The 22,407-nt window shown below is 51.6% G+C and overlaps 1 protein-coding gene across 5 annotated transcripts in view; it reads left to right on the forward strand.

The window, feature by feature from the left end:
* Positions 1–768: 768 nt before the first annotated feature.
* The window catches only part of DOT1L (DOT1 like histone lysine methyltransferase), a 60,586-nt gene continuing 38,947 nt past the window's right edge, over positions 769–22,407 (forward strand). For 3 of the 5 annotated variants that reach the window (XM_048927896.1, XM_048927897.1, XM_048927899.1), the window contains exons 1-5: positions 770–1,042; positions 13,530–13,573; positions 15,373–15,447; positions 17,491–17,554; positions 19,681–19,909. In XM_048927896.1, coding sequence (XP_048783853.1) covers positions 962–1,042; positions 13,530–13,573; positions 15,373–15,447; positions 17,491–17,554; positions 19,681–19,909 — 493 coding nt within the window. In that variant the 5' untranslated portion in view covers positions 770–961. Of the gene's footprint in view, positions 1,043–13,529; positions 13,574–15,372; positions 15,448–17,490; positions 17,555–19,680; positions 19,910–22,407 lie in introns of all 5 variants that reach the window. The other 2 variants (XM_048927898.1, XM_048927900.1) reach the window with 2 other exon arrangements.

The raw sequence follows: 22,407 nt of genomic DNA on the forward strand, positions 1-22,407 counted from the left end.
CATAGAACCTGACCCGCAGCACTTTTGCTGCTCGTGCAACTCGTCTCGTACCCCTTGTGCAACACGTCCCTCGTGCATTCCTCGTGCAACGCGTCCCTTCTGAATTCCTTGCACAACGCGTCCCTGCTGTGCCGCCCGCGCAACGTGCCTGCTCAGCCCACGCGAGGACTTTGACTGCTGGCTAATTAAGGAGCGCCCTAACGACCCAAGGAGAGCTGCCCTGTCCTGCCACGTTTGTCTCTGCAGGTGCCACATCTGCTCTGCCCCCGTGTGCCATCACAGCCCGTCGCACAGCTTCTGCCGCCGTCCCGCAGTGCCTCCCCGTGCCAGCCTCGTTCCATCCTCCACGTGCCACCACGGCCCCGCGGTGTCACAGCGTGCCAGCTCGGCGTTGTCACGCAGGCTCCGCTTCGTGCCACCTCTGCGCCCCGCAGCTCGGCGGTCTCCCGCAGCGCCACCCTCACGGCCACGCGGTGTCACCCCGCGCCAGCCTCGTTCCATCCTCCACGTGCCACCGCGGCTCCGTAACGTCGCCCCGCGCCACCACGCGGTGTCACCCCACGCCAGCGCCGCTCCCGCAATGTCACCCCGCGCCGCCCCTCTCAACACACATGCGCGCGCCCCGGGCGGGGCGAGGCGCGTTCCCGCGCGGGGGAGTGCAGCTGAGGACAGCGGCGGTGCCGCCCCCCGCCCCTCCCCCCCGCCCCCGCCCCCGCCCCCGGCCCGGCCCCGGCGCTCATTGTGCTCCTCACGCCGGCGGCCCAAGATGGCGGCGGCGCCGGAGAGCCCCGCGAGCCGCTCCCGACAATAGAGGGCGGCGCGGGGGGGTGGGAGCGCGGGTCCTCCCCGCCTTCCTGCGGCCCCGCACCGCCTCACCGCACCGCGCCGCGCCGCCCGGGCCCGGCCCCACCCCGCAGCGCGCGGCCGCCCCGTAGCATGGTGCGGGGCCTCCGGCTGCGCCATGGGCGAGCGGCTGGAGCTGCGCCTCAAGTCGCCGGTGGGAGCCGAGCCCGCCGTGTACCCGTGGCCGCTGCCCGTCTACGTGAGTACGGGGCGGGGGGGGGAGGTGCGGTGCGGCCCTTCAGGTTCAGCCGTCGGCGCGTCGCGGTGTCCCCGTGTCACTTGTTTGTGCCTCCGCCGCCCGAGCGCTGCCGGCTCCGTGTCCGAGCGCTGCTTTTGCTTCCCACATCTCTGTGCCCTGAGGGTCCCCGTATCCCGGCCCCGAGCGCTGCTCTCGTTGCCGCGGCCCGTCCCTGCCAGCTGCGTTCCCCTCGGTCCCCGCGTTCCGAACCCCGAGCGCTGCCCTCGGTCCTCGTGTCGGTGCCCTGAGGGTCTCCGTGTCCCTGACCTGAGAGCTGTGTGACTTCAGTCCCCGCGTCCCAGCATTGAGCAGTGCCTTCAGTCTCCGTGTCCCATCGTTGTGGGTGCCATGTCCTAGTCTCAAGCAATGTCCTTGGTCCCCGTGTCCCACCCCTGGGGGTCCCCATATGCTTATGGGTGCTGTGTCCCAGCCCTAAGCGGTGCCCTCAGTCCCCGTGTCCCGGTCCTGAGCAGTGCCCTTGGTCCCCATGTCCCGGTCCTGAGGTTGCCATGTCCCAGCCCCAAGCAGTGTCCTTGCTCCCCGTGTCCTAACCTTGGGGCTCCCCACGTCCCAGCCCTGAGCAGAGCCCTGGGGATCCTCATATCCCAGCCCTGAGCAGTGCCCTCAGTCCCCACATCCCATCTTTGGGGATCCCCATGTCCCACTCTTGTAGGTGCCACTTCCCAGCCCCGAGCAGCGTCCTTGGTCCCCATTTCCCACCCTTGGGGATCCCCACGTCTCAGCCCCACGCAGTACCCCCCATCCCAGCCCGGAGCTGTTCCTTCACCCCCCCCGCATCCCATCACGGTGCAGCAGCAGCTCTGTGCGTGCAACACGTGTGCCAACCCACGCGCACCCGCTCCTATCATCCCCAACCCGAGCGCCGCTCTGTTCAGGGACGTGCCGGGCACAGCTGCGTGCTGCGATAGGAACGCATCGCTCCGGAGCTGCAGCTCCTATCTGCCCTTTGCAGTTCTGCCTCCCGCCTTCCCCTGCAATGGACTTCAGCACGGCGCCGTGCGGCCGCAGCTCCGTCATTTCGTCTGCGCGCGCTGCGCTCAAATCCTCAGAAACTGAAAGTTACCGCCGCGACCGTTCGGTGCTCCCAGCGCTGCCAAACGAGAAGCCGCCAGCAGCAGCACGGCTCAGAGCCGCTGCGCAGCACCGAAGGGCTGATGTGCGAGCGCTGAACTGCTGACAGCTGTGGCAAAACGAGCCGTGTGCCGTGTAAACCCCCCTACCCCAACCCCCCCGTGTGTGTTAGCGTGGTGTTTGCAGCGTGGGGAGTGCTTGGGAAATAAGGGTGTTTCGGATGAGGGAAATTAAGGCTTTCTGGCATAGGGAGTGATGATTTTTCAGCTAATTTAGGAGAAGACTTGTACTCTGAGGATGGTGGGGTTGTCCCCTCCCCCGCCTCCCATCCAGTTGCTGCCAGAGCGATGTCCTTGCATGGCAGTGCTGCAGAACCTGACTGTCCAGCTTTGACCCCTCCGGGCACTGCAGCTGCCTCCCCAGTAACATTGGAACCAGCGATGGTTCATCCAGAGCTGATCCATTCTTTCCTGCGGTTGGCTCTGTGACACAGACGCACACAAACACACACAGACGCAGCCGTTGCAGTGGTGGATGAACTCTGGAGCTTTGGCAATAAATTGTGTGCTTTGTGCTCTGTGTGCTGACACGGTGCTGAGCTGCGGCCCCGTGTTGGCTCAGCCCTGCTGGCAGCGGCTGCAGGCACTGCTGTGCTCCTTTGGACACAAACAGAGCATCTCTAAACCCATAGGAGGGGAGGTGGGATACTGGGGAAGGGGATTGCACACCTCCCCAATTGGGTTTGGCTGCTGTCTGCTTCGGGGTTCTCAAAGGTAGAGGGGAAGGCATGCAGTCCATGCTGGGCTGAGCACGTTAGGTGCGTTCCCACTGCAGCACATATCTCCTCTGCTCCAAAACAAGCAGCACTGGCACTGCTGCTTATCTCTAGAATGAACAAATCCCCTCCATTCCTACCAACCAGCATCAGTGGGATCCCTCAGCAGCGTGGGGAGCTCTGCAAACCCCCTCTCTCTTCCCCCCCACGTCACGCTGGGGCCGTGGGAGGAGAGCAGCCGTCCTCCCACCGCCCCGTTACGGACACGAACTGACAGCGTGACTCCTTCCCTGCTCCTCTCGGAGGAAAGGCTGCGGTTTCCTCACCCAGGAGCTCCGGGTGCTGCTGAGTTGAGTCGTGCGGTGAGTAATCGCTGCTCATGACTCACGGGATATTTTCTGATGTTGACCTCTGTTTTTACGGCTGCCCCGCTTCGTCGCAGCCGGGTGAGTGAGCGCTGCTGTGTGTGTGCTTTAACCCCTCGGCTCCCACGTGGCAGCCCGGAGCTCTGTCACAGACCAGAGGGATTGTATTGCAAATAAAAGCAAACCACAGCGTGAGAGATACAGGCACGGGGAAGGGATGTATGTTATCTGCTTGGAGTAAGTGGAATTCGTGGTTCTGGATGGTCTCGAATGATGCAAACTGAGGGTGGCATTGCAGTATAAATGCAATGCGAGCGCAGTATCAGGGTGCTGCAATGCAATGCATACAGGTGTTGATATGCATGGCTTGGTGCTCATGCTGTGCTTGTCCTTTTGACCCGGGTTACTCCAGAGGGTTGTGCTGAACTGCTTCACCCCCTGTGCTTGGTGCTGAGCATTTCGGAAGCTTGAAGGTGGAGTTGTGTGCCATGCTGGGTGGCTTCTGCCTGTGGGCCCCTCTGTGCAACCGGTCCCACCTGTTGTGTGCAGAAGAAAGAAAGGTGTGCTGCTGGAAAACCCAGCTCAGCTCCACAATCTGATCTGGCTCTGTGTGCTCGAACCCCTCCGTGCTGAGCAGCGTGCGGAGCCTCTCACCTTCCAGACAGACCTTTGGCTGGCTGTTCTCTGCTCTGCATTGAATAGAATTCCCCAAAAGGTAACTGCAAACCTGCTGGGCTGCCCTGATGCTGTAGGGCAGTGCTTCAGGTGCCTTTGACCACCTCCATCCCCATCTTCCAGCCTGGAAACCTCAGGGCTTTGCTCTGCCCCATGAGGAACAGTCCCAGCTGGGGGAGGTGTCAGACCCTCAGCCCCCAGAGCTTTTGCTGTTGGGGGGGGGAGCAGAACACTGTGATAAGGCTGTGCTGTTTGTACAGGTGGAAGGGCACCTTAGGATCCATGCTTTGTTTTTCTGTTCTTTTTTGTTTGTTTTCTTTTTCACGGGCTTTGCCCCCGCTTTATCCATCTGGTGGGGCACGCAGCGTCACTGGAGGAATGTGCCATGATAATGCATATGGCTGCAGCCTGCTGTGGGGGGTAGACACCATACAGTTTGGTGATTCTGAGTGTCACCCTTACAACAAAACACAACTGTGGAAATGAACCTCGTGATGTAGTGGTCGGAGGCCCTGCTTGGAGCTCTGTGATTCCTAAGGTCTGTTCCAACCCGAGCGTTCCATGTAGATTCTCTGAATGGCAAACCTTACTGAAACCTTGTGGTGTGCAATGTCTGCCAGGGGAGGGCAGGGGGTTCCTAATATCCAATTTTAAGAATAATTTTGTGTGCAAAGAGCAGTGATGCTCTGGCACAGCTGCCCAGGGCATGGTGGGGTCACCGTGCCTGGAGGTGTGGATGAACTGCAGAGCTGTGGCACCGCAGGATGTGGTCAGCAGGCATGGTGGGATGGACTGGGGATCTGAGAGGTCTTTTCCAACCTTAAGGCTCTGACATGGCTTTAAGAGCACTGTTTTACGGCGCGTGGACACCTGCAGGGGTGGCCCTGTGCCCGCTGTCCCCAGCCACGTGCCTTTGGGGCGAGCTGATGGCGAGCAGCATCCCTGCATGCATGGGCTTCCCCTCTGCTCTTGTTCCGGTGGGGGGGGTGGGATGTGGGGGCTGTGTGTGAGCTGGTGGCTGAAAATATCTGTCTGGAAGCCAATGTTGCAGCGTTTTCCCCTCCGCCCCGTGACTCACACGGCTGTACCGGGCGGCTCTGCCCACAGAGCCTCCCCACGCCCTGAGTAATTGCCCAGCAATTCGTTGTCGTCGGCGGTGGCGGCAAGGTTAGGGGATTTTCTCTGATTTCACCCAGGCTGTTGATGCAGCTTGTTGGGAAGCGTTTGTGGGGATGAGTCATTAATTAAAGAAACTTTGCTGGTGAAGAAAAGGCTTGAATGCTCCAGCAGACTTCCTATTTCTCAACAGCCCGTTCTCAAAGCGTTCCGAGTGGCGGGAGCGAGCTGGCAAATCATTGACTCCGGCATTTCGACAGCGCTCGGATTTCTCAGCTGCCTGGCAAATAAACAGCAACAAATGACAGAGCTGGCATGGGTACAGCAGCCCTGGCTCCAGCCCTGGGTACAGCTGCGTCGTGCAGCATGGCACTGGGTGCTCCCACAGCCGCTCCTTGCTCCCCGGGGCCACTTTGCTTCTTGCCACCTCGGGCTGGGGGTTGCCAGGAGGGACAATCGTTGCTTGTTTGGGTTTCACAGTGGCTTTTGTTCCAAGCTCTGTCCCTGTTGGATGCTGTGTTAAACCACGAGCTGGGCGAACGCTGTCGTCTTTTTTTTCCCCAGTGTTTCTATATGCAAACTAAAAATAGTTCTTTTGTATTGCATCTGAACGCCACGTGACTCTCCTTCTCGTGCAACCCGGAGCTCTTTGCAGCCTCCCAGTACTTAGAGGGAGCTCAGAATGGGAGGGGGAGGCCTTGTGATGTGGGCAGAGAGTTTTAAACCATTCCCCCCTTGTCTTAACGCTAATAGAGGGGAGATTTAGGTCAGATACGAGGGGGGAAATTCTTTACTCCTGGGGTGGTGAGGCCCCAGCATTACCCAGAGCTGTGGGTGCCCCATGCCTGGGTGGGCTCTGGACAACCCAAGCTGGAGGTGGCACCCGGCCCATGGCAGGGGTGGGACTGAGGGTGCTTTGGGGTCCCTTCCAACCCAACCTTGCTGTGATTTCATGGATCTTTGAGGACCGTTCGACCCAACTATTCCAGGGCTCCATGATCCTTAAGGTCCCTTCTAACCCAACAGTTCTGTTACCGTGAGGTTCTATGGTCTTTAAAGCCCCTTCCAACCAATTCCATGGCTCTGTGATTTTTAAGATCCCCTCCAACCCAGCCATTCTGTGACTCCTAGGGTTCTATGATCTTTAGGGGCCCTTCCAACCCAACCATGCTGTGATTCCATCATCCTATCGAGCAATGTAGCTGGAAAGACAGCATAGCTGTTAAAGCTGGTGTCCTTTTCATGGAGATGAGCGAGGATCCATGTCCCTGCCCTTGGCCTGAGCTCCAGTAATTCAAATTTATCTGCCTGAAACGCCCCCATCAGTTACGTCCGGACGCAGCACTGAAAGCTCTCGGTGTGCTGAGGGAAATTCATGCCACCAAATGCAGCTCCAGCTCTTGTCCTTTGTGGCAGCCTAAATGTATGTGGAGATGATCATCCTTTCACGTCTCAGCATTGTGAGTGACTTGTGTTCCTCCTGGGAGCGAGGCAAAATATCTTACCTCTTGGTATGCAAGATTTATGGGAAATGTAATCACCCCTCTCCCCATACATCCATATGTCTACTTTTGTACTCTTCCTTCTTTCTTTTTAGCTCGTTCATAATGCCTCCCTTTCTTTTTCTTGCTGCTTTGAGTTCACCTCTGCCTGTCTGATTAAAGCTTTTATCTGTAATGATCCAGACAAGGAGCAGAAGCAGGCTGCTTTTTTCCTTTCCCAGTGTGTTATTGCAGATTGATGGTCGCGAGGTATCTTGGCTTATTTAAAATACCTTAGCTTCATTTATTTTCTCCTTTTAACAGAAGGAAGAGTTCATATCAGGTATCTGAACGTATTAGGAACGTAATGCATCATGGTAGTTATTAAAAGATAAGGCAACGCTTCCTCTGAAGAGGAACAAAAAATAAACCTGAATATACGGTGATGCTCACCACACATTTCTAGAGGTACCAAATAGAGTAGCTGCTATTTTTAGGGCATAGAAGGTATGTTTTACAGCAGGAAATGATGGCTCTAGAGATAGGAGCAGATCTATGAATAACAAAAATGTTTTTCTTACGCGTGAATGAGCGTTTCCTAAAAGTCTTCACTGCAAGGTTTGCTTGGTGCCAGACCAAGGAAGTCCTGAGGATGGGTGAACAGAGCACTGGGAAGTTTGTTTGAACAAACAAGGAGAACTACAGAAAACCTTGAGTGTTATTTCTCTGTGTAAAATACATAAAAGCTTTAAGAACTTTTAATACTTTGATTGAAAGTAGAATGGTTAAGGTTGGATACGACCACTAAGGCCATCTGGTCCCACTGTACTCTGTAGCATGAAGGGCAGTTTGCTGAGATTTGGGCACTGCAGGAGATGGGTTTCGGTTGTCCTTACAGCAGCTTTCTGACCCAGCAGTGAGGCTGTGCCATGAGTTTCCATCTTCACCAGTGTCCACCATGGAGGTGGGAAGCTGTTGGGCTTCAGGCAGAGGTGGGAGCGACTTTCCTGCTCTTCTTCCTTGGTCGCCTTGGCCCCCAGCAGTTTGCAGGTGTCCTTTGTTGCTTTGGTGGCAGGAGGGACGTTGGAGGTGCTGGGGAAGAAGGGGTGGTCAGCACTGGGGCGATGTGGGAGCAGGTTCCAAAACCTCAAGCCTTCTGCAGCCTCTGTGCAGAATTAAATGCAACTACGAAAAAAACCCAAAGAAACAACAAGTAGAAAAGCTGTGAAGAAGCCTGTCTTTAGAAAAGGAAAGAGAACTATTTTCAGTCCATACAAACGAGGCGTTCAGGCACTTCATGCAGCTCTGGGACGGCTGTTTGCTCCGACCGGCGGTAATTCTGAGCTCAGCTTTACGTGCAGGTCGCAGTTCCTGGCGGGGACGATGGCTGCTTTCCATTCTGCTCTCCGGTTACCGCTGGATGGGAGCGTTGTTTCTTCATTAACATACACCCATGGTTGCATGGAGGCCTGAACCTGGTGCTGCTATGAGAGCTACTCGTACCAATGTCCTCTCTGTGCAACCAGAGGCTCGTCCTGGTGTGTCTGTCCGTGTGGGTATTCCTTCAGGCTCTTCTGCAGGATGTCTGCATGTGAATATCTTTATACAGCCCCCCCTACTTGCTATCATGGGAACCATTCCCTCCCGCATTCGTGCGGTGTCCGTAGCAACAGTTGTAATTGCTGTGTGCAAAGGCAAAACGGTTTTATTGTGGTTTAGGTACTGCAGTGAAAGTGGGAGTGCTGGTGGCAGCCAGACCCACAGCTGTCTTGTCTATGAATACCAGGCTCATGGCATACAGGATTACCCAGATGAGTTTGGATTTTCTTATCTAATCCCTTCTTCGTTTCCTCACTTAAGGGAACAGCAGTAATTGTCTTCAGGGAAGGCTTTCTGTCCTCACCTCCATTGGCATGAAGCTTGCTGCTTCATTTGCTAGCGTGGAAACTCGCTGTCCCTGTCCTGCTTTGGGATAAAAACAGATAATATGAAAAGTTTATCCATACAGTGTGCAATACTGCTTGGAACAACTTTCCCTTTTCCTTACTCAGCTTGTAACCAGTGTGAGGCAAGACCTAAAAATGCAAAGTGGGCACCGGTTATGATTGCAGCAGCTGGAAGTGCTTTGGGTTCTGCTTTTCACAAGACCTTTGTCCGCTGCTGTGTGCAGGATGTTGGAGGTGGGCATGCTGCGGGCATGGATGCTGTGCTGGGGGCTCTTTCTAGGCAGAGTGCGAATGAAGGTGATCCCTGGAGCACGGGGTTTGGGATCGTGTCCATGTGTGGATGCTGCACTGTTTCTGCTGCAGCTTGCTCTGGCTGCCTTGATGTCTGGAGGAATGCTTATCATCCACCACAGATGGAAGAAACCTAAGGGACATTAAAGAGGCACTTGTCCTGCTAGTCTTCTGCAAGATTGATTGGCTTTTCCTAATCCATCTTTTTGATCTCTGCTAGCCATCTTGTCCCCAGCTGTAACATCCCCTCTCCTTTGGATTTATGGATGCTGTCTGCAGAGAGGGCTGCAGCTTCAGGCAGCTGAGCTGTGCTTCAAACAGGAGCTGCTGAGACTGACCGCCTTCATTAGGCAAATTCAATAAGATCACAGCACTCGTAGGTCAAAGTCTGGCGGTCAGAACAACTCCTGAGTGGAGTCAGTGTTTAGTCCTTGGAAGCTGGTGTTGCATGGTGAAATGTAGAACTTTTAAAGGCGATCCTTAAAAAGCACATGAGTGTCACCATTGAATTTTTCACTAGCTTGTGTCAGGCTTTGCTTTTTTTCTGACTTGTTCAGATTTATCCGTTGCACAGTGCAAAACTTGGAGGTCTCCTCCTCCTACCTTGCAAATGTGAGAGGCTTGCTTGCACCTCTCTGCAAAACTGGTGTGGTCACCTCGCCTGTTTTGGGAGAGGAAATGAGGTCTGGTGAGTCAAAGAGCCAATGGGCCCTAAAGGTGAGGACTGCTTTTTTTTGTGCGGCAGTTCAATCTGGGCAGTCAGCCTTGAGTTCCTATCTGTGATGATTAGATAAGGAATCTTCACGTCCTTTGCACAGTGCTTTGAGATCTGCTGATAGAAAACACACCAACTTTCTTTTCCCCCCTGTGACCACACCCAGGATTTAAAACTTTAGTTCTCATGGTTTGGGCTGTTGGCTGCCTTAAGGAATTATCCCATAACGATGCCATTAAGATCTCCTAAGAGTTGTCAACTTGACAAATAAAGCAAGCAAAGCAGCCTCACCTCGTGTAGGAGGTGTGTGCTGTGATGTTACCTCCAGCAGCCAACTGGTGTTGTGGCACCAACACAACCACTGGGGGTTTTTGCTCCTGCACCTGTAGGTTGTTATGCAAAACCTCTCGATTCAGTCCTTCCAGTTGTGGTGACTGATGGAGAAATCCGTCTCAGGGTTGGAGCTGCTCACTTGTGCTGCTGAGGCGTCTCCATTGCTCCCTGTACAAAACTACACTCTTGCAAATGACTTTTGAAAAAGTATTTGTTTTCTTTCCATTATTTTTCTCGTGAGATTTCTTGGCAAAAACTTGAATGTTCTCTGTGAGCTCACAGAGCGCAATTTTTAGATTGAATGTTGAGGTCGAAAATAAGAACCTTTTATAATCCATTTCAGCCAGGCGGGATTGGCTGTAATAACTTCTAAGGTATGTTTATTTTTTAAATTATTATTATTTAAAACAACGACAAAACTTGTTACGAACAGCTCTGGGCACATTCAGTTCCTGTAGACAACATCTCAGAGAGCACGCACTGAGGAGATAAGGCCTCACCCCGTGGAGGAGTGCCATTCCTGCAGCCCTGCAGATCCACACTGGGGCCCGAGAGCCCCTCAGGCTGTATGATATTTACAGAGCACAGCCTGGGCCTGTGGTCGGCATGTTGGGGCCTGGGCCTACACAGTGCACTGGGGCCTGGGTCTAAAGGCAACACTTCAAGGCCTGGGCTTACACAGTGTTGGGGCCTGGGCCTACACAGTACACTGGGGCCTGGGCCTGTATGCAGCACTGTGGGGCCTGGGCCTACATGGTACACTGAGGCATGGGCCTAAAGGCAGCACTTCAAGGCCTGGGCTTGCACAGTATTGGGACCTGGGCCTATAGGCAACACTTCAAGACCTGGGCATATACAGAGGCCTGGGCTTACACAGTACATTGGGGCCTGGGGCTACACAGTACAGTGAGGCTTGGGCCTGCAGGTGGCACGTCAAGGTCTGGGCCTACGCAGTATTGAGTCCGGGGCCTGCACAGCACGCTGAGGCCTGGGCCTACGCAGTAAAGTGAGGCCTGGGCCCACACAGCACACCAGGCCCATGTACTCCCTCACCAATGGAGGGAGAAGGGCCTGGAGCCAGGGTGGGGTGAATTGGGCTCCTCTGTGGTCATGGCTCCAAGCTGCTGAAGCTGAAGGAGCATTTGGGCAGCACTTGCGGGGGTCGGGTTTGGATTTTGGCTGGTGCTGGAGCCAGGAGTTGGACTTGGTGATCTGTGTGGGTTCTTTCCAACGTGGGATGTTCTGTGATTTTGTGATTAGGAGCTTCAGATCAAGATCATAGAATTGTCATAGAATGGCCTGGGTTGAAAAGGATCTTGAAGATCATCTAGTTTCAAACCCTGCTGTGGACAGGGTCACCAGCCACCTCACCAGGCTGCCCAGAGCCACATCCAGCCTGGCCTTGATGATGTGCTGTGCTGTGGCGGTCAGGCAGGGCAGGAGGCTTCATCATCAGGAACTGCAGCCCGGTCTTCCCAGCCTGTTCTCCCAGTGGGCTTGCAAACAGAGCAGGTTCAATCTGCTGCACCAAGTCCTAAGAGTGGTGGGCAGCGCTGGTGCTGTGCACAGGCAGCTTGTGCTCATGGTGAGGTTCCTGCTCACCTTGACTCTTGCTTTGTGGGAGTACAACGATGTGAGCACAGGTGGGATGGCTGGCTCTTGCTGAAAGCTATCTTTGTTAAATCTTACTGCCCTAGCATTGAAATGGAGCCATGAGTGGCCTCTTAATCTTTATTTCTTCCTCCTCCATTTTGTGCTTTGAACAAATGTTAGGTCTTTTCAAGACTTGCATGAGATCTTGAGAGCTTGTCCACCTGAACAAAGCATATTGGAGAGAAGGGTAAATTGGTAAGCATTCAACATGAGCAACTTAGCTGCAGTCAATGTGGAACCTTTTCCAGCTTTGTTGCTGCTATATAAAACACAGTCTGAACTCTGAAGGCCCCTTCTGGCAGGAGCTGCTCAGGAGCAGTGAGGTTCCTTTACTAAAACCACTTGCTGGAACTGTCGCTGTAGATATGCATTGTGATATTTATTTTTTAACTCAAGACAAAGGAATCTGTTAAATAAGCATTTTTGGTCATTATAGGGGCGTTTTCTTGAAGACTATAGGACGCGGGGTTCCATTTGTGTGAGCTTGCAAAGCTGTCAGTGGAGAATGTAACTTCTTCAGGGAAAAAGGTTATATGGCAGCAGAAGCGTGAATTCACTTTTCCGGTATAATGTGCTTATGTTGATAAACCACATTCTTACTATACAGGAACACAGTTTACTGGGAGAGCTGGATCATCCCGGGGGGTTTATACAGTGATAATTCTGTGTGCAGTGAAAGGTGGAAATTCATAGGGGATGTTTATGGATGAGCTGACTGTCTTGGGCTATTTTTGTACTGTGCAGATAAGAAATAAAGAGACAGGAGAGCCCTCCTCCTGCATGCCTTTCTTCTTTACATGTCCATTTACAGAGCACGTTCCCATTGAATTACTTCCCTGTTTTCTAGGCTGAGCAGTACTGGTACAGCTATTTGCTCAACGCTTCACTTTGGCTGCCTGTTTATTGGTGCTGCTGGTTGCAGCTGGATGTGGGCTGTGCAATGCAAACCCATGGACTGGAGGAAGCCTGGTGCAGGGCTGTTGGCACAGCTCGCCATGTCAGCACAGGGTGTGCTGTAGCATTGGGATGGAACCAATGGAAGTTGGCATCTGGGGCACTCCGTGTTGAAAGCCATGTGTCCTGACTACCCTTGGGTTGGCAGCTTCTCCTTTTGGAGCATTTTGTTTTTTTCTCACGTGACCCCTTGATGAACGGAGCTATTTCTTTCTGTTTGGAAAACAAAGGTTTGTTCCTAGTGGAATAGGAAGTGTTGTTTCATACCTTTGTCATAACAGACTTAAGAAATGTTTGCCTCCTCCTGCTCCTGCATCATGCAGTCTTTATCCGGGTACATAGGGCACGAGTTTCTGCAGGGAGAACTTCTACAGCATCCTGAGTGCATGGGCTGGGAAATGTGCTCTGCTGTGTGTGTGTGAAAGCTGTGATGCAGATGGGGAAAGGGTTCTGTTGAACTTAAAATAATCCACAGCTACTTCTGTCAGCTCTCTGTTGGTGTTTCTCTTCTTCCACTCCCTCCCCTGCCCCAGTCCATTTCCTATGGCAGCTCTGTAGGAATTACATGTCTGCAGCAGATGAGGGAATTTGGAGAGTGAGCCTGCACCCTTCTGACACTGGAAGGTCCCAGATCCCAGGTTTCTAATTAAAAGGTCAAAGCCACTTTAAGAAGTGTCTAAATATAACCTAAACTGTGTGGATGGGCTCTGGTAGCCATGGCTTCATGGGATGAATACAACAAGATACATAGAACACCTTCATCTTTCCAAAATAAGACTTTTTTCACAGCATGGTGCATGTATGTGCACTACATGGGCTTTTGGGGCACGTGCTTGAAGTAACTTGCGACGTGTGTTTCTGGTTCTGTTCAATTAACCCCCAAAGTAATGGGCTCATTTGGATTGATTTAAGGGTTCAGGTGGCAATCAGATGTTCCTTCCCTTGTACGCTTGTCACCTGTATTGTGAACAAGATTGCAGTTCCTGTTATCTTCTAAAAAACAGCACATCTGTTGTCTCTCTGAAAATGCCTTTTTTTTTGCTTTATTTCAGGACAAACACCATGATGCTGCTCATGAAATCATTGAGACAATTCGGTAAGTGTTCGGTGCAGACTGGAACCCTTTCCTGTGCACGACTTCATCACAGTGAGTGGGCACCTTAGGGTATAAAGGAGGGCAGCAGCTTGGATGGTGCAGATGAAACACAGAGCAGGGTCCTGCCTGCATGGCCACATGAGCTTGGAGCCTGGTCATCCCATATGGCCCAGCAAGCTGCTCCCAGCATGAGTGGGAAGGCTTAGCAGTATTGCTGATAACTTCACTCATGTAGATGAAATCATAATATTTGACCACAATCTGTGGTAGGAGGGAAGGTGCAGGAGCCATGCTGGAGGCTGGAGCTCAAGCTTTTTGTTTATTAAGAAGAAATGTTCTTTTTTCAGCTGCAAAGCCTGGATGCAAGCTGCCCTGCTGCTGTTTCTTCCAGCTCGCTTGTGCTGATGCTGGTGAAGTTTTGTGCCTGGGGAGCCCGTGGTGTGATTATGGGGAAGATGGAAGCGATTGCCAGAGTCCTCTGTGCTGTTTTCAGTGCTCTGCTACCTGCAGGCAACAGGGGGCTTGTGTAAGAAAGCAGTTGGGCCAAAGAGGTGTTTCACAACCATCTTACAAACATGACTGCAGTGCAAGTGGGCTGTTAGAAGGCTTCCGTGCAGCCTTTTGCCTCCCTTGTGCTCAGAGACCACAGCATGGTTATGAAAGCACTGAGTGAAGGAATGCAGAGAGCTGTCAATCTCTTTGGGTAAGCAGCTGTTGGCTGCCTATTTGCCCAATGTAAGAGAAAAATTGGGAAGGTTGTGAGTGTTGTAAATTTGGGGGAAGGTGGATGTTCAGCAGAAGACAGTCAGGCACTGGTATCGAATGGGGATTTCTGTTTATTTGTGTGTGTGTTGATTTGGTAAGGGTGAATCGGGCAGAAGGACCCAGAACAGCTGGATCTCTTGTGCTTTTTCACCATTTTAAAGCGTGCGTTGTGGTGCAAGGAGAGGAAATGCTGCCATTCCCACTTCTGTCCTTCCTATGGCGTGCTCTGAGTTGCTGTGGTGATGGCAGCTCTTCCCTGTTTTGCTGTTTTTGGAGGAAAGTTTGTGCCAAGTCACTGTGGCTTTTCAGTTGCCTTTGAAAAGAATTCACCATCTTCCCATCTTGTGAGAGCAGAACTCTCACCTGTGAGCTGCTGTTGTCAGATGCAGTGCCAGTGGGGCTGAGCTTTCCCCTCCTGATGGCAGCAGCGTTTGGGCTTTGTTAGTTCAGCACGAGGAAGAGATCTTTCATCAAAATTACCTTGGCAAATCTGTCTTGGGTTGGATTGTGTCAAATGTAAAAGCTTAGAGAAGATCCTTGTGAATGGCTGGTGGTGGTGGTCCAGGCTGCTGGAGGAGAGCTCTTCTCCACCTTCCCCTTTGTCAAAGCTGTTACAGCGTCAGTTTTGTTAGGAATCCTTTCAAAATACTGCATTTTTCTTTCTTTTTTCTTCTTCTTCTTTCTTTTTTGCGTTATGCTTTATGTGAGATTAGCATCACCTATAGCTTTGGGTATTTGCAGATGCACTCCATACACTTATCACCTCAATTTGAAGCTGTGCCATTTCCAGTGCTTTATACCACTGCCAATGTCTACAGGCACCTCGCTGTTTTTTCAACACAAATATGGACGCTTGCAGCTTCCCAATCAGCATTTTGTGCTGTCTGCCTTCCTCCTAACAATACTGTGAGCTTTCATGTCTGCTGCAGCGTTCTGTCTCAATGTATGGCAATGCCAGTCTAGAACTGAGTCAGACTGCCTTATCAGAGCGAACTGGAAATGTTGTTTTTATTCTGTTCCTTCTCTCTTTCCAGGTGGGTCTGTGAAGAAATCCCAGATCTCAAGCTTGCTATGGAAAACTACGTTCTAATTGACTATGACACAAAAAGGTGAGCAAAGAATACTTTTTCCCAGCAGGAGGACAGGCCAGCACGGTTTGCAATGAATCTGTTGCTATCTGGTTATTCTTAGACACTACGAACCAAAGTTTTCTTCTGGAGCTGGCAGAGCTATTTTGGTAGGAAATGTGTAACAGAAATATTGGCAAAGGCTGTTGGATGAAGGACATAATAGGAAACTGCGTACGGCGGAGAGCTGAGCTCTGCTGTGTACGTTGGAATTACTCACTGCAAAACAATGATCGGTATCTGAGCTGTTGGACTGCATCCAGCCCCAGCGAGCTGAATGGCACCGAGGTTTCTGCTTCTGTAGTAACTCAGAATTCCTGTTTAGAAAGCTGCATGCCAGAGCTGTCTGTCAGCGCCGCGTCCTTCTCCTGCCAGGGCTGTGGGAGCTGAACCTCCCCCTTCCTCCTCCGTTCCGTGTTCAGAACGAGCGTGATGCTGTTTGGGTGGGGAATAAATTAAAAGGCAAACCATTCCTACTGCTCTCTTGGGCAGCTAGGATTAGTTGGAGGTTCTTGTGTCTACATGTGAGTGCCTGTTCCACAAAGAGCTGCAAATGAATGTATAGTGCGTGCTGTTCACCTCCATAGAATCATAGAACGGCCTGGGCTGCAAAGAAGCACAATGCCCATCAGTTCCAACCCCTGCTGTGTGCAGGTCGCCAACCAGCAGCCCAGGCTGCCCAGAGCCACATCCAGCCTGGCCTTGAATGCCTGCAGGGCTGGGGCATCCACAGCCTCCTTGGGCAACCTGTGCCAGTGCCTCACCACCCTCGGGGGGAAAAACTTCCTCCTAAAATCCAACCTAAACCTCCCCTGTCTCAGTTTAAGGCCGTTCCCCTTGTCCCACCTATCCCCCCTTGTCCATCTTGGGGCTGGTGGGGGCAGACCCTCAGCCTGCAGCGTCTCCTGGGGTGAATCTGCACTCATGGACTTGCTGCACTGAGGCAGGAAAGAGCTGTGACCCCCTGTAAAGAAAAGAAAGAGCTGTGGCATGCAGAGACCTCCCTGATTGCTTATGTGGGGAAAAGCAGAATTCATTCAAGTCATGCACAGGGGGAAAACTGCATTTGTTCAAGTCCACAGCGTGGCTAAACACATAGATTGAGGATTGCACATGGAACCCCATCCCTTTGTAAGTCATCCCTGTTCATAATCCCAAGCCCCACGCAGGTACTGCTATCATGATCTGCTGAAGGTGTTTTTGCTCCTCTCCATTTCGTTTTAACTTTGCAATGCCACTTCTTTCTATATCCCCTGGTCCCCACTTCTTGGTTCAGGGGTGGCCACGATTTAATTATCTTGCTCCCATAACTCCTCATTTGTTTTATTTTTGTTTTATTTTTTATTTTTTTCATAGAATCAGGTTATGTAATCCTGATTTCCTAGCAATATCTTTTCCTCCCTGGCATGAGATGAATTTTGTTTTAATCCTCTAAGCTTCTGCCATGGAGGCATCTGGCTACACTGACTGTAATCCTGAGCAACCCATGAAGCAGTCACTGTCATGAAGTGCTGATTGTAGAGCCATTCTGGATGGAGAAGTCCTTTAAGATCATCATGGCCAACATTCAGCTCCCACCAACACTGCCCACCACCCCCTGTCCCTTCAGTGGAGCAAAGGAGAGCAGCACACAGACACATTTCTGTGTCTGCATGGAGGAAAAGAAGTAGCGGGCAAGGAGAACAGCAGACTGTTCATAAATCAGAGCTTAAGTTCAATTATTTTCCTGTTCACTAAGGGAACTAATATTATATGAATGTTCAGCTTCCAAAATGGAAGTGCCTGTCTTCTTTCCACGGCGCAAGCAGGTTGCACAACTTGTTGCTTCTTTGTCTTGTACTGCTGCTCTGCTGGGAGACGACAGAAAGCAAACTAGGCAGCGTCCTAAAGCCGTGCAAGTAATCACACGTTCTGCAAGGAGCAAACCTTGAATAGATCAGCTTCTGTGATGACACAGGGGCTGAAAGCTGTACCTGCAGGCTGGCCTGTTGCCCTCCTCTTGTAACCTGTGCCTTCTCCCCGCAGCTTTGAAAGCATGCAGCGGCTGTGTGACAAGTACAACCGCGCCATCGACAGCATCCACCAGCTGGTACGTATGGGCCACTGCTGTGCCACGGTGCTCATCTCCCTGCTTTGGACTCATGTGTAGTAGCTGACATCTAAAAACCATCGGGGTTGAGCACTGGTGGGTCGATCTGGTGGTGTCACTGGTGCTTCGGTGCTTCCATTCTTATGGGGGTTTAAATCTTTCATTAAACGATCTCTCCTTGGCCACCTATCACAGAATCACAGAATCACAGAATCACCCGGGTTGGAAGGGACCCCAAGGATCATGTAGTTCCAACCCCCTGCCTGGCAGGGCCACCAAACATCCACATTCAGATCAGGTTGCCCAGGACCCCGTCCAACCTGGCCTTAAACACGTCCAAGGACGGGGCATCCACAACCTCCCTGGGCAGCCCGTTCCAGGGCCCAACCACTCTCCTAGTAAAGAACTTCCCCCTATCGAAGAGTTGCTATTGGAGGGGCTGCCTTACAGGAGATAAAAAGCACAGTAACTCTTTTTTGTTCCTTTTTCCCTACATGCAGGTTTGTAAGCTCTCGTTCAGGTGCTCCTTTGGCACTTTGTTCCCTTCAGGGGGCCGAGAAAAGCCTTCCGTGTATTTTGCTCGCAGAGGTTTCACAGGGATTTATCATACAGGTTTACTTTTGCATGTGGAAATCTGTGGCTTATGGGTTCTTAAGCCATCCATATGAAGCCCCCTGTGTATTGTGGCAGTGACCCATGGCTTAGGAATTTCTGTGCTTGCCATTCAGTTCTGCTCTGTGCTGCAGGGCCGCTCTGATGGGGAAAACTAGACTGTAATCTCAGCCCGATTTAACAAGGTGTGTTCTTTTCTGTAAGGTTGAATTGAAGGAAGTAAAACATGACTAATGACTTAATGTTAGCAGTCTATTTAATTTTGAAATTAGAGGTGGATTTCTTTTCCTTTCCACAGTGCTTGTGGGAATTACTGGATGTATGCAGCACAGTAAGACTTTCTGCCCGTCCTTTACGGGCCTGCAGCTCCCTAAAAACTGTTTGGGTTTTGTAAGTCAATTCATGCTCCTCCTGCCACCTGGATCTCAAACACAGGAACACTTAGGCCAGATTCTGGAGTTGCCCTTTTTGTTTTTCCTTACTGAAGGCAGACGTTTCTCGCACTGTGTTTAGGGATGGGTGTTTCTTCAAAAGAAACAAGGGAAGCTCGATTTCCATCTCTTTCCTGCCCCTCCTGTTTGTGTGCATACGATCCCTCCCACCCCACAATTCCCAGTGGAAGTTGAGCTGCTCTCACGCTGAGCTTACAGCCAACATCAGTGGTGATCAGTAAATACAAAATGGGTGAACAAACTTGCACGCCTTTTCCAGGTGTGCTCCCAACTAAGATCTCTGTTGAATTTTTACCTTCCCGTTATTTCTAGCAGTGATGTTTGAACTTATCTATTAGTTCACTAATATTTGCTTGTCCTCACGTTGGATTTCTGTCACAGAATCACAGCATGGCCCAGGTTGGAAGGGACCTCAAGGATCACAAAGCTCCACCCCCCCATCACATGCAGGGCCGCCAGCCTCCCCATTTCACAGCAGCCCAGGCTGCCCAGGGCCCCATCCAACCTGGCCTTGAACACCTCCAGGGATGGATGGGGCATCACAGCCTCTCAGGGCAGCTGTTCCAGCACCTCACCACTCTCACAGCAAAGAAGCTGACATCCAACCTCCATCTCCCCTCCCTCAACTTCAAACCATTTCCCCTTGTCCTGCTGTCATCTCCCCTTGCACAGAGTTGACTCCCCTCCTGTTTGCAGGCTCCCTTGAGGCACTGCAGGCTGCACTGAGGTCACCCTGCAGCCTTCTCTTCTCCATGCTGAACAAGCCCAGCTCCCTCAGCCTGTCTTTGTAGGGAGCTGCTCCAGCCCTCAGCTCATCTCTGTGGCTCCTCTGGCCCCTCTCCAACAGCTCCACGTCTTTCTTGTGCTGGAGGCCCCAGATCTGGATGCATTGCTGCAGATGGGGCTTCACGAGGGCAGAGTAAAGAGGGACAATCCCTGCTGCCCACCCCTCTTCCGATGGAGCCTAGGATCCCATTTGCTTTCCAAGCTGCAATCACACACTGCTGTCTCACATTGAGTTTTTCATCCACCGAAATGTCCCTCCTTGCTCTTTCTGTGCAGTGGAAGGGAACCACCCAACCGATGAAGCTGAACACACGTCCCTCCAACGGGCTCCTCCGGCACATCCTGCAGCAGGTTTACAACCACTCGGTGACCGACCCCGAGAAACTCAACAACTACGAGCCCTTCTCCCCAGAGGTGTATGGAGAAACCTCCTTCGACCTGGTGGCCCAGATGATAGATGAGATTAAAATGACAGAAGATGATCTCTTTGTCGACTTGGGCAGCGGTGAGTGACCGATAACGGAAGGATTTCTTCTTTTTGCTCGCTGTTTTTTTTCCCCTTTTTGTCATAAATTCACGTTTGGAAAGTAAACCAGGGCTAAGGATTACATTCTAGAATAAGCACCTTTTCCAGTTAATCCTCAGTGATGCTTCTGCTTTTCACAACAGGATTAAGCAGACCGAGCAGATGTCCCAGACTTTGTTCCCTGTGGTGAGATGTTGGCCTGCAAGTGCCACAAACCCTTCTTACAGAAAGCTCTTCCTGTTTGTCGATGAATACGCTCACAAAGAAGGAGCAATGTGAAAAAAATGATGCTTAACATAGAACAGCAATTCCATTTTTAAGGATTCATTGACTTTCTGTGAATTCTGTTTATTCCGTTCATATATGAAGATCTGATTTCCTCACCTCTCCCATGAAATGCTGGGCACATCATCTGAAAATGGGGCAGTTGTTTCCCCTCTGGTGCAGTTCTCAGTGTGTCAGAAAAGTCTTCATGCTCTCTGTGACAGTTGTGTTGTGAGGCCCCACAAATCCAGCTGAGTGGTTGCAAGTGCCTCTCGTGTGTAGGTTGGGGTTTTAAAAGGAAGTTTGAGTTGGTAGAGAAACCAGCTATGACTCAAACCCATGTGGAACAGATACGTAGTGAGTAAGAGGATGATGTTCTTCTTTTTGTTGCTAAGATCTGGTTTTGAGCAGGAAAGGAGTCATAAGAATTTCCCCTTTTGCTGGATTGGTCTTAAAATTGTAGGTGAAGTTTTGGTTTTGGTTTTAGTGTGATGCAGGACTTCTAGGGAAAATATTAAAAAATATATATATTTAATTTCTTAAAAAACAAACTAACAAATGTAAACCCATCAGGACAGCCATCCTCCCTCCAGATCCCAGTGTGTCTGCAGTCAGGGATCACCTCCTCCTGACCCCTTCCCCCCTCTGTGCAACTTAGGCCTTAAATTTCCTGTTCCAATGACTGATATCCAGCTGAGAGCTGCAGAAAGGCATCAGGTCCAACAATTTTCCTTCTGGAAAGAAAAAACAACAACAATAAAGGCCGTAGATACTGGTGGCTGATTGTTAGGAGGGTTGAAGAAGGTGGTAGCTGAAATCTTGCGGAGCTGCTGATGGTGGAACAAGAAGTGTGTGGTCACAGAATCACAGAATCAATCACCCGGGTTGGAAGGGACCCCAAGGATCATGCAGTTCCAACCCCCTGCCTGGCAGGGCCACCAAACATCTACATTCAGATCAGGTTGCCCAGGACCCCGTCCAACCTGGCCTTAAACACGTCCAAGGACGGGGCATCCACAACCTCCCTGGGCAGCCCGTTCCAGGGCCCAACCACTCTCCTAGTAAAGAACTTCCCCCTAACATCCAACCTAAATCTTCCCTCCTTCAACTTAAAACCATTTCCCCTCGTCCTGCTGTTGTCAGCCCTTTTGAAGAGTTTACTCCCCTCCTGGGTGTAGGTTCCCTTCAGGTATTGATAGGCTGCAATGAGGTCAAGCTGAAGCACTTGGTGCTCATAGCACAAGATGTGGGATTTCTGCTGGCCTCACTGCTTGCCTTCTCCCCACTTTTCCCTTGAGGGCAGACCAACCGTGTAGAAATCCACAGTGTAAAGAGTCACGTAGAGAAGGATTGCTTGAAAGTCTTTGGCTTCCAGTGTTTGGAACACGGCAACAATTGGAAACAGAACGTTGTTCCTGAGTTTGTACTGAAGGAGTAAACTGTGGAAAACTGTAATCAGTGCAGAACTGAGAGTAGCACAAATGAAGGCATATTTTTTCCTCCCAGCCATGGGAATGACCTCCCTAGAGCTGCGTGCACACAGCAGGGGCTGCACCCCCAGGTGCTGTGGCCACTCCTGTACAGATTGCAGGAGGAATTCATGTAGGTATGCATCATTGCTGGCAATTGCAGCGCAGAATGAAGGGCCAAAGAAAGGCAAGGTTAATAACTCATGATGCTGTACTGTGATTTCTGTCATAACTGTGTTTATATCCTCCTCTTGGTCTTTGGCCTCCTTCAGGAATAAGGAACAGGGAAACAGTTCTCCCTCAGGCCGTGTTCTCCCACCCCATGGAAATCTGCACATCTGTATTTGCATGTGTATAAAATGGGAAATGGGAATTTGGGGAAGGAGGAAAGGAGAAAGGAAAAAGAAAAAAGCCAACCAACAAAACACCCTGACAGCAGCAGAGCTCTCATTGTGCCAGCAGTGTTGTGGTGGCCAGGCCTTCAAGGCAGCAGTTCCACCCCTCCAATTAGCAGCACTGCTTCCAGCCGGCAGCCAGCGATGCACACAGCAGTGCGGCTCTGTGCAGATGGGGGATCTGCTCAGGTTTGCTCTCGTTCCCCATGTGGTCACCTGCAGGCTGATGAAGCACATAGGCAGGATGTATTCCGAGTGCTTCAGCAGGTGGGGAATGGCATTGCTTTAGCACCGGCAGAATGGGGGTCGCTTGTGAAGGCAGAAATCAAAGTGCTGTTCTCCCTTTTAT

The sequence above is a fragment of the Lagopus muta genome, chromosome 26 (assembly GCF_023343835.1).
Source record: "Lagopus muta isolate bLagMut1 chromosome 26, bLagMut1 primary, whole genome shotgun sequence".
Taxonomy (NCBI): Eukaryota; Metazoa; Chordata; class Aves; order Galliformes; family Phasianidae; genus Lagopus; species Lagopus muta.